The 12187-nt window shown below is 41.7% G+C and overlaps 1 protein-coding gene across 1 annotated transcript; it reads left to right on the top strand.

Annotated features, from left to right (window-relative positions):
• Nucleotides 1-901: 901 nt before the first annotated feature.
• On the top strand, nt 902-4186 carry GHSR (growth hormone secretagogue receptor). Its single transcript, XM_059922004.1, has 2 exons — nt 902-1697; nt 3882-4186. Exons 1-2 carry the CDS (start codon nt 902-904, stop codon nt 4184-4186), a joined length of 1101 nt encoding a protein of 366 aa, XP_059777987.1.
• Nucleotides 4187-12187: the final 8001 nt, after the last annotated feature.

Below are 12187 nucleotides of genomic sequence, written 5' to 3'. Positions count from 1 at the left end.
GTCCACCGGGTGGGATAGCCAAGTCTAGCTCTTGAGCCTCCAACTCGCTGTGTGACCTGGGACAAGTGGCCACACCTCTCTGAACCTGCTTCTCCTCGCTATACGGCGAGGAGGGTCTAGGACTGCGTGAGGCTCTTCCCAGGGGCGCACTGGTCTCCCTTCAGGTCGGAACACTCCCTACCTCCCTTTTTCAAGCCCGGTTGTGCACGCTCACTTCTCCCCACCAGGTCCGTAGCCAACTCTAGCCCTTGTTGAGGAAGAACTCAGGTGCCGGGAACTGAAGGTGTTCTCCCCACCGTGCCCGGCCCCATCCCCGGGTGTGATCTGCCCTTCTGGGCCACCCTAGCCAGGCAGCACCCAAGGCTAGGGAGAGGCTCCTCGCGCTCCAGCTTCGCAGGGCCGGGTCTCCTCTGTGCCCACGCGCCGGGACGCTTTGGGAAGTGCGAGATGCATCTGGAGACAGAACGCAAAGGCGAGGCAGGGCTGGCGGGGCTGCCCCGGTGACAGGTACTTGTGTGGAGGCCGGCCAAAGGCTGGGCTGGGAGAGAAGGACTTTGGGGGAGAGCACGGGGGAAAGGGGAGGTGCCAGAAAGAGCGGTGGGTCAACTCGGTCCATCTCTCCACCAGTGTGTGTGTGTGTGTGTGTGTGTGTGTGTGTGTGTGTGTGTGTCTCTTCCCGCCTCCCTCGCTTCCCCTCCTCCCCGCCCAGGCTCTCAGTCTCACCTTTTCCCTCGGCCGCTGCCTCTCCCCTCTCTTTCCTCTCCAAGCATCCTCCCTGAGAGCCCGCGCCGGCTCTTCCCTCGCACTCTCTTGCGCCTAAGGAGAGCTTCTCCGGGACCGGCGCCTGATCCAGCCTCTCAGTGCAGCCGCATCCCAAAGCCAGTTAAGCAGGGCCGGCAGCATGTGGAACGCGACGCCGAGCGAGGAGCCGGGGCCCAACCTCACGCTGCGGGACCTGGGCTGGGACGCTGCCCCTGACAACGACTCGCTGGTCGACGAGCTGCTGCCGCTCTTCCCCGCGCCGCTGCTGGCGGGCGTCACAGCCACCTGCGTGGCGCTCTTCGTGGTGGGCATCGCGGGCAACCTGCTCACCATGCTGGTGGTGTCGCGCTTCCGCGAGCTGCGTACCACCACCAACCTCTACTTGTCCAGCATGGCCTTCTCCGACCTACTCATCTTCCTCTGCATGCCCCTCGACCTCGTCCGCCTCTGGCATTACCGGCCCTGGAACTTGGGTGACCTGCTCTGCAAACTCTTCCAGTTCGTCAGCGAGAGCTGCACCTACGCCACGGTGCTCACCATCACCGCGCTGAGCGTCGAACGCTACTTCGCCATCTGCTTCCCGCTGCGGGCCAAGGTGGTGGTCACCAAGGGCCGGGTGAAGCTGGTCATCCTGGTCATCTGGGCCGTGGCCTTCTGCAGCGCCGGGCCCATCTTCGTGCTGGTCGGGGTGGAGCATGAGAACGGCACCGACCCTCGGGACACCAACGAGTGCCGCGCCACGGAGTTCGCGGTGCGCTCGGGACTGCTCACCGTCATGGTGTGGGTGTCCAGCGTCTTCTTCTTCCTCCCTGTTTTCTGCCTTACTGTGCTCTACAGCCTCATCGGCAGGAAGCTGTGGAGGAGGAGACGCGGCGAGGCAGCGGTGGGAGCCTCGCTCAGGGACCAGAACCACAAACAAACCGTGAAGATGCTGGGTGGGTCTCGGTGCGCCCTCGAGCTCTCTCTCCCGGGTCCCCTCCTCTTCCCCTGCCTTCCCCCTTCTTCCTGAGTCTGCCTTTCTCCCCAGTTTCTCTAGGTCTCTGTTTCTCTGTAAGTTTCTCAATTATTCTCTCCTTTTTCCGTCTTGAGCTCTGTCTTTGGTCTCTAGTTTCACTGTCTTGTCTCTCTCTCTATTTTTGTTTGTTTTTTGTTTTACATTTTTGCTCTATCTCTCTATATATCTATGTTTTGCTCGCTCCCTTCCTTTCTCCCTTCCTCCTCCCGCCCCTTGACTATCTCTTTGGTCTCTTTCTATCTCTTTGTGTCTCTTTCTCCGGATCTCACCTTTCTCTCTTTCATGGAAAATTGTCCCACCTTTGTATTTCTCTAAAATGTGTTTTATATTGGCCCAGAAACTTTGCTTCAGAACGAGATCTTTCATTAAAGAGTATATTGTGGTGTTAAAATGTGTTAAGGGTGATGTTAAGCTTCCTGCCTCAATTTGTAGATATCTAAGTTGCATTAAGAAAAGCAGGTGTTAAGGGTGAAAAAGAGCAGGCATTGATTCTAGAAAGTATTCATTGGTAAATGTAACCAAAGATGTGATCATCGTGGATAATTCTATCAGAGAAGATTCATTTTTCTTTCAACATTGTGATTTGCTTTCTGACTTGCATTTTTTTTTTCCAGATAATTGCATCAATTCTGTTTACCCTGATGCTGTTTATACGGCTTTGTAAGGAAGTCAGTGACAAATCAGTGCTGGGGTCTCTGTTTTCATGATTACTTTTCTCTCCAAGTAGGATAGGCTAGATAAGCTAGGATAGGCAGGCTTCCAAAATGAGAAAAGGAGAATTTGTGGGAGCTGACAGAACTTACTATCCCTCCCCAAATGGTCCTTCAGAGAACATCTGGGTGCAGTGTCACACTGGAGTATGCTGAATCGTTATTGCATAAATTCAACTTCTTTAAGTATATGTGTTTGGTACAAGTGAAGTAATACAAAGTGTGTTCACATCCAAGCAAAATATTAATTCTCCTTGCTTTTTTCAAAACCAGAATCTGCACATTTTATTATTTGGACATTGTAGTCAACAGTTTGTACTTGTCTGCATATATAGTACTTCTTAGAAGTTATTCTAGGATGATTTTGATTTGTAATTTTACAATTCTTGAAATCCTGTATATTAAAGTGATAGAGTTTATTTAAAGAATGTCAAGTTTTTAAAATTTTTTAGACCAGTGATTCTCACAATATGACTAATAGATTGTAAACCTGCTAGTGCCCCCCAGGGTACTCTAATATTCGTGTTGCTGCTGGGGCAGTCAGTTGCTACTATGCAAATTAGTTTTGAGAATACGTTTAATAATTTCCTCTAATTTTATTTTTAAGCTGTTTATTATCCTCACTGGTGACTCTCTTTTGCCTTGACAGTTGGAAGGAAATCACTAATGTGGTACAAGTACTAAAATATTATTTTCTGTTATTTTTCCTCTGATTTCTGAATTTTAAAAACTTAATCTAAAAATGCAGAGGTCTTGAAGAAAGCAAACTTACATGGGCAAAATTAAGGCCTGGATGGATGATAATTAATGTTAGTTGGTTTTATGGCCTTTTCTACCTTATTTATGTCTATTTTAGGTGGAAAAGCTCATTCATCTCAGTGATTCTCAATCCTGACTGCATATTCAGTCTTCTGTAAAACTTTAAAAAGAAAAAAGAGAACAGGTGTCCTGGTCTCCTTCCTAGAGATTTTAATTTAGTGAGTCTGTATTATATCCAAGGAATCTGTGCCCCAGGAAACTCTGATACCTAACTATGGTTGAGTAAAACTATGTTGTCTCATATAGGTTTGATCTAACACATATAAAATTGTGGCCTATTGTGACTAGATTGTCTAGTTACTTGAGTCAATATGTCAACTCAAGCGCAAAATCACTCAAATCATTGTTAATTAGAAATGACTGGGAAGCTCAGTAAAAATGGTTGAATTGTTGATCCAGACAGACTCAATCTTGGTTAAAATATAGGAAAGAGCAGAAAATGATATTTCTCTGAAGTCAGTGGTCATACCGCACATAATCAAAACAAAACCATGCCTTCAAAATTGATTGTGATTTGCTATATTTCTTGAACTTTGCTATATTTCTTGACATTCTCTTTCTCGTTGTCCTTTCAGCTGTAGTGGTTTTTGCTTTCATCCTCTGCTGGCTGCCCTTCCATGTAGGGCGATATTTATTTTCCAAATCCTTCGAGCCTGGCTCCTTGGAGATTGCTCAGATCAGCCAATACTGCAACCTCGTCTCCTTTGTCCTCTTCTACCTCAGCGCCGCCATCAACCCCATTCTGTACAACATCATGTCCAAGAAGTACCGGGTGGCAGTGTTCAAACTTCTGGGATTTGAACCCTTCTCCCAGAGGAAGCTCTCCACTCTGAAGGATGAAAGTTCTAGGGCCTGGACAGAATCTAGTATTAATACATGACCAAGCACATTGCTCAGCAAAGTCATTGCTTATTATTCTAAACCGGAAGCCATAGCACAGCAGAACTTGGGAGGAAGTTGAAGGTTAATTTTGGAATTAGGGACACATAGGTCTGGAAACAATTGGGGGGAAAGAAAAGACAGAATTTGTAATGTGTGAGCAGTTTGATTTGATTGCACACTCATCAGTGCTCTCATACACGATTTCTGCATATTCACTGCCTATGATTTTTGCATTCTGCTGTTGGTGCTAGCAAGGGCTCTGCAATTCAGAGAAGGGAGGTGGTGTAGAGAGGGCAATTAGGTCACTTCTTACTAGACAAATTCTAACTCTGATTTCTGTTTCATAATGATAAAATTTTTTTGATTAAAAGAATGACATTAAAATAAAAAATTTAAAACATGACTTTCAAAAACTAGCAATTTTCATAGAGCACCAGATCAGTGCTGTCCAGGAGAAATATAGTACAAGGTACTTAAGTAATTAATATAAAAATTATTAATGAGAATTTTACATTCTTTTTTTATACAAAGTTTTTGAAATCTGGTTTGTCTCAGATTTTCAGCTCATCTTAATTTGGACATTGAGCGTTCATCAGTAATACTTGATTTATTGCGATTCCATAAATTTTGCAGAAGAAAAAGTAGATTCAGTAACCTAAGCTGTCCAAACACACTTAAAAGTTTTCTAATAAATAAAACAACTGTGAGTTCTTAACTTTAAAATTAATTGAAATTAAAAATTCACTTCTTCAAGTTGTACTAGTCGCATTTCAAGTGTTCAATAGCCAACTGTAGCTAGTGGTTACCATATTGGACAATGCAGCTCTAGAGTATACGTAAAATTATTGTTAATCTTAAAAAAAATTTAAAAATAAATACTCATTCCCTGAAATCTTTTTATAGTGACATTAGCATAGCAGAGTGTTAGAGTGATTAATTCTAAAAATTACACCTAAATGCCCTATAATTTCTGCTTGGAAGAAAATGGATATGAACTATAATATGTATGCATTTTTAATTAGGTTGGATTACATGTGTTAATATTCAGGAAATGAGGCTATAAAAATTATAGAAAATCACAAATTACTTATTTGGCTTATCAAAAATACTTAAGCCAGTCATAAGTCTTTGATTTGCAAATAAAGAAATAATTTATAACTTACCCTGGAAAGCTTACAGAAACTTAGTGAACATAGTAATTTTTCAAATGATGAAAAATTCAGAATCCCTTCAATGCTACTGTTTGTTGACATTCAAAACTTTAAAAAATCTTACAGCCATTTTTTCAAAATGCCTATGCCATGTCCCATCTCCAAATTAGTCATGCTATTTACATCCCACTGCTTATCTGATAGATATGTTTACTTGGATTTCCAGTCTGCCTCGTAATCATAATTATGAATGATTAGACACCTTCAACTAAATATTGTACATTTTGGTTATAAATCTAAAACTTTCATTTATATTCACATTACTCCTTTATAGTCAACTCTTTACATATTAAATATAATCAAAAATGATTTTTTTTGTACTCCCTTGTAATAATAAGTCATATAAGCAATTCCTTCATGAAATTATTGGTCCACCTATGGAACCGATTGAACTAGTTAGGGAAATTATTGCCATGATTGATTTTCCCCTGCCAAAAGTAAAGATTATTATGCAGAAATAATTGATTGACTATTCATTTTTAAAAAATGAAAACATAATCATAATTAGAATAATTTCTGCAGAGAAATACTTCTAAAATCCTTCCTGACACTAAAACTGTAGTATCAATTTAGTCTAAATGCAGAACTTCAGCAAACTGATTATTCAGTTAATTCTTGGGAGTGCATAAATATTTCTTTAAAAATACTGATTCATTTAAGCCCATTGAATACTAATTAGGTCATTCAGCCTTATTGTCCTAAATAGGCCCCAGTAAATCTCAAAGACATAATTTAATTTCCTGAAACCTTAGAGTTTTTGTCTACAAATACATCCTATTTGAGAGGAAACAAGCAAAAAAGGCTTGACTTCCGTCACATAGTTGATTGATTTGGAGAAAAACAAATCTAACTTTTAATTATTTAATGCGCCCACCCACCAATTTCTTGTGGGTTCATGTCCACGGTCTCAGCATAACTCACTCAAAGGGAATAGTTTCCATAGCACGGACCACCATTGTCCTTCACTGGATCTCAGAGAATAGGTTTAGAGAAAGGGATCTTTGACTGCACTCTTATACGATTGCCTTTTTATTGTTTGTAACTCCTTCGTTTCATCCTGCTCCATAAATTGTATAAAGCTCAGGGAAAAGAGGAACTTGTATGAGGAAAAATATTCCTAAAAGTCTATCATTTCACATTTAGTATGTGCCTGTTGTGTTCTAAGCTCTAGAGATTCATAAGCCCAGGATTTTATCCTTAATGAGTTCATGACCACTTGCATGTTATGTCATAGTATATGCACTGTAGTATATGTATATGTCATAGTACTAATATCTTTAAATTATGAAGTAAACATCTCCAGTTGACACTGTGCTGTGCATCTCCCTGTATTGTTGTGTATTTGACTCAAAATAAATTCAAAATGGACTGTTCTTACACAAACCAGTCAAATTTGTAGATGTAGCTAATATGTCTGCCAGTGCATTCTTCATCAATGTAAGAAAAGTAAAGAAATTGGTTTCAGTTATAATCTGTGTTTCCATTTTTCTGGTTATCTGGAAGTGAGGTTTCTATCACCACACCTCACACTGTGTCACAAAATCAAGGGTTGGATTATTTTCATTATAGGAAGTGACTGTTGTATGAGAAAGAACTTTCGAATAATTGCTTTTAGGAAAACATCCATTGCCGTGAATTATTTAAAATTGTAAGTTTTGTGGCAATGAGAATGAGAAACACTTCTAATGTCTGGACAGACCTTGGAACCCATTTCTTTATAATCAACTTTTTATTGCAATGAAGGTTGTTGTGATGGGATTTGACTTGAATTTCCAGCTTTTTCACTCTAATGCTTTTATTAAGAACCTGAAATCATTACAATTTACAATTGCTAGTTCAACGTTGACAATTTTAGCTATAATTTATTTTGCTGTTTTTCATTTATTGATGTACTTGAATTCAAGATTTTTAAAAAAACTGTGAGACTTTTTGCAAGACTGGTGCCTGAAAATACTCCCATCTTTTAAAAAAGTGTGTACATCTTTAAAATGTGACATACATGTATACATATATCAAAATTTCTTATCACAGTGTCTAAGTGAATAGAATAAAGCATTCTGCTTTCAGAAGCACTGTAGTTAGTGTAAATAATGCCATTAAAAGATAAAGACACTGTCATTCATGATTCATTATCTAATGATCCTCCTATGATTTCTTTACAATTTAAATTACAACACTATCCAGGATATATACGATTGGAACTTAACTAGATGATTAGTGACCAATGTTAATTTGATGAATTGATAACACAAATATTTTTTATCCAGAGAATAAACTCCATGTCAAAACCAACAGAAAGCAATGTGCTGGTGGCAAACGCTAACTGCTCTAAGTTCATGTCACTTATTTATTCACGTTAAGTGAATTCAGTCATGTTAATTCTTGACAATAATCTGTTTGAAGGAGGTGATGGGGAAGGTTTGGATGAGGATCATCCTTAAAAAAAAAAAAAAAAAAAAGCTGCCATGCCTATGCCCCTCCCAATTGCCTGGTTATTTGCTGGAATTCCAATTAATAATTTATGCTGTGACACATATCCTCAAAGGACTACCGACTACCCTCAGAACCGGCAAACCATTAAGACCCGCAAAAAGCATGCCTCATGTAAACACTCAGAAAATTCTACCAAAATGTTTACAGATATTCTTTCCAGAAGAGCTATTCTGCCTCCCAGTCCCAGAGAAAGTGTTTGGGAAGAATAGTTTGAAAGACTTTCTGTGATTTAAACATCTCAAACCTAAACATTTCTCTGGCTCAAGTAACAAAAACATTTATATTTTTCACTTTTAGCTCTGTAGATTTAGGACACTAAGGAGCCCTTGCTCGTATAAATATATTCAAACAGCATAATCTCCTGGTTCACTGATACCTGCTGTATTCTAGGTCTGTGCAGAATCTACAACTTGGTCGATTTATGTTGTTTCAATATGTTCTAAATGTCATTAATGATACTTCGTTTTTGTGATTCTTTTTATTTAAGGTTTTTGTGAATGTTAAAGAGTTTACTAGAGCTCTCCATGTACCTGTCTTACGAAATTAGGCATTGGTTTTCCTTCCTTCGGGTGTCCTTAACCAAACAATTGCTTAATAAATATCTTTTGAAAGACTACAGCTAATTTCTTCGACTTACAGGGATAAATCTTGGTGTCTGGGTTATTTTACCTCTGCTCTCCTAGATTCAGTGCTATTTTGTCCTTTTACTTTCTGAAATATGTATTTTGCAACTCTGAGGAGGTGTTTGTTGTAGTGAGTTTTATTTCTCCAGGGGCTCCAACAGTTAATAATGAGGTAAGAGAATCCTGTAAGTATGAAGAAGACTTGGGGACCCTGTGAGGCACTGTGACCCCCGTGCTCCCCCAGCTCTCTGTCACTTACAGCCTGTTACCCCCAGATCCAAGGGTATTTTAGCCCCCATGGTGTTACGCTAACGTGTGACCCAGAGATTCCTGTTCATCTTGCACTCAGCAGCCACTCACTGAATGTTGGCTGGACAAATGAAAGTTTAAAGACCAGATTATGTGTCACCTGGTCATTAGCTTCCAGACATATTGATTTCAGGTGCCAATAAAATTTATGACTAAAAATTAGAAGACCAATAAAGGTGGCCAACTTTTATTTGCTAATGAAAAGACTTTAAAATACCCTACTACCCATTGTTACCATCATTTCCATTTTAAAAGCACATTAAACTAAAAAGTAAAAAGGACATAATCTCAGAATAAGGAACCATCACAGTGTGAAAATTCAATATGTTCAACATCCCACAGAAGTATATATGTATGCTGCTCATATGAGTTAATTATGATTTGGAAGCAGTATCTTAAAATGTAGAAGTAGTACTTGGCAATAATTAGTAACACGCTCAAGTAATCCAAAGAAGCAAATCATGGGATTTGTTTTTATTGATGTGCTAAGGCTTTTCCCAGTATCTTCTAATCTCCTCTGTCTACCTCTCCTTCAATTCAGTGCCATTCAGTGCCTGTCACGTTCTTTCAGGCCCTCTCTGTGGCAGACCCTGGGCCTGACTCTAAGGTGGAAGAGGAGAGACCAGCAGGCCTGCCCAGGACTTGGTAGGTCTCACATTCTGGGGTCAATCTACAAATGCTGGCTGCTTCTTGCTTCCCCAATCATAACTCAACATCAGTTTCTGATTTCATAGCCAGCTTTTTCAAGGGACCATCAAATTAATTAGAAAGCAATACACATCTCCTGAAGAACAGTTTGACACTATGTATCAAATGCGTACAAACTTTGCATACCATTTGATCCAGTAATTTCATACCAAGACGTAATTATGGAGGCCCACAAAGATTTGTATGTAATAGTGTTCATTACGTCTTATTTATAATTGTGAAAACCTGAAAAACCTAACTGTTGGAGAATAGGGAATCTGTAAAGTAAATTCCAGAAATGATAACAGTTAGTTTGCATATAAGCAGCACTGCAGTAAGGGCTTTCAATTCCTTTTCTCATATAATCGTGCCAACATAACTAGGAGGAGGGTCTGTTGTTCTCCCTGTGGGGTAGAGGGGTAACTGACACCAGAGTTTTGTCACATGGTCAGGAAACGGCAGAGCTAGAATTAGATCCCAGACCACGTTAGGTGTTAGTGCTCTCATTTCCACTATTCTAGGGCATTATGCACTATTCTGGGAGAATTTTAATAATGTGGGAAATGTTTACCCAATATTAGTAAGTGAAAAAGCATATTGTCCCATCTTGAAAAAAAATGCATGTTCATAGAGCAAGAAAATTGAAAAGATACAGCATACTAAAATCCTAACGGTATTTCTCTGGTTCATGGAACTATTTTATTCCTATTTTTCTGTGGTTTCCAATATTTCTACAAAGAATGTGTATTACTCTTGTAATAATGGCAAATGGTAAAGTGAGTTACTATAATTCAGAGACTGGCTTCCTTCTCAGCCCTGCTCTGGGTTTCACCCTCTGCTCTTTGCCTCCATCAGCTTGGGTTTGCCCGGCTTCTGTGCGGAGCTCCAGCCTCAGGGCGAAGTCTTCTCACCCAGCACTAACTCTGACCCCTGGACCTGTGCAGCTCCTCGTTGGGACACCTGCTCTTCCACAGGGGTAAGTTTCAGAGAGGTGGTGGGAGAGGGAAGCCAGCCCACATTGGGCTTGCATTCCAGTCCTGCCGTTGGAGCTGTGTGGCCCCAGGCAAGTTCCTTCCCCTCCCCCCCATGGAAACTACCAGAAGCTGGTAAATGCCCACGAAATGGCCACTATTATCATTGGTCACTTGGCAAAGCATGAGACAACCCCTATTTAGGCCTCCCTCCCTAGGTGCTCTGCAGCCTAGAACCCTTCTGCTGACTTCTCTATCTGCCCTGACCCCAGCCAGGTAGAGGTCTCCCAGCAACTTCATGGATCATTTACAGAAATTAGAGAGGCTGGTAAAACAGCTGCAACTTTAGCAACACTGGATAATGGCTGTGGCCAGGGTGTTGACAAGGTTCTGTCAGGTTTTTCAATATGCAGCAGACATATTTTGGAGTGATCCCTTGGACCCTCTCCTGGGGGACATTTGCACCTCTGTTTGGGGAATGAAAAAATAATTTCAGCCTCAGTCAACAGGAGGCAATATAGATGGGGCAAGAGCATCTGGTTTCCTGAAAGGAGAGCTCTAGTCATGGCCACATGTTCAGTACCTAGGTCTGCTTAGCTACATCAGAATCTTTATTGAACAAGGTTTTTCTTTCAAAATTTATCCTCCAGGAACAAAGCACACAAGGTGGTGTAGCAAGGCTTGGAGCCCAAACGTTCCAGGATTTACTCCTGGCTTCATCACCGACCAGCCATGTGACCCTGGGCAATCACTTAGCATTAACCTCTCTGGGTCCCATCACCATGATCCTCATTCAACCCATGACCCTCACAGCAGCCACTTTTCAGGAAATGTCCTCCTTCTCTGCTTCACAGTCCAGATGCTGAACGACGTAGAGAAACATCTCATAGTGCCAAGCACTCGGTGCCTCCAAACCTTCAAGGTGAGCAAACTCTCCTAATCCATCAGCACTCCGCGGTGGCGTGTCAGAAGTCGGCTCGTTTATTCTCTACAGAACCTATTTCAGACCCTCTCTGTTCTCCTCAAACTATGCCAGCTCCTCAGCAGACACCCTAGCATGTGGTTTCAGAAAGGAAATAAGAAGCCATTCGGCAGGAACTGCCTTAGCTCGTTGTCACCACATGGAAAAGATCACATGGAGGCACCCGTGCTCTTTGCCCCTCCTCTGTGTCACAGTGGGAGCAGCGCCCTCCTAAACAAAGCCCTTTTCTCCTCTGTACCCCCTCTCTCCTGAAGCTTCATCCCTCCCCTCTCTGCTGGCATCTACCATCAGCACTGAAGCAAGCTCTGGACTTTCTGTCATAAAAAGTCTTCACTTAACTCCTGCTATGGTCCATATTGTGTTCCCCTCAAATCTGTATGTAGAATCTCTAACCCCCAACATGATGGTGTTTGGAGATGGGGCCCAGATGATGGCATTAGTGCCCATATAAGAAGAGACACCAGAGAGCTTGTTCTCTCTCTCTCTCTCCCCACCACGTAAGGACACAGAAAGAAGAAAGCCTCCTACAAGCTAGGAAGAGAGGTCTTACCAGAAACCAACTATGCTGGCACCTTGATCTTGGACTTCCAGCTTCCAGAACTGTGAGAAATAAATTTCTGTGGTTTAAGCGCCCCCAGTCTATGGTATTTGGTTACCCAGGGCAAGCAGACTACCACCACCATGCAATGCCCTCCAGCTGCCACCCTAGCTCTCTCCTCCCCT

The sequence above is a fragment of the Balaenoptera ricei genome, chromosome 4 (assembly GCF_028023285.1).
Source record: "Balaenoptera ricei isolate mBalRic1 chromosome 4, mBalRic1.hap2, whole genome shotgun sequence".
NCBI lineage: Eukaryota > Metazoa > Chordata > Mammalia > Artiodactyla > Balaenopteridae > Balaenoptera > Balaenoptera ricei.
The sequence above is the reverse complement of the archived record's forward strand: the minus strand, read 5'-3'. Positions and strand labels throughout refer to the sequence as shown.

Excerpts from the sequence above, each read along its gene's own strand:
- GHSR (XM_059922004.1), top strand. The coding sequence starts at position 902 with ATGTGGAACGCGACGCCGAGCGAGGAGCCGGGGCCCAACCTCACGCTG. Across the intron at positions 1,698-3,881 it reads ACAAACCGTGAAGATGCTGG|CTGTAGTGGTTTTTGCTTTC; the intron begins GTGGGTCTCGGT and ends TTGTCCTTTCAG.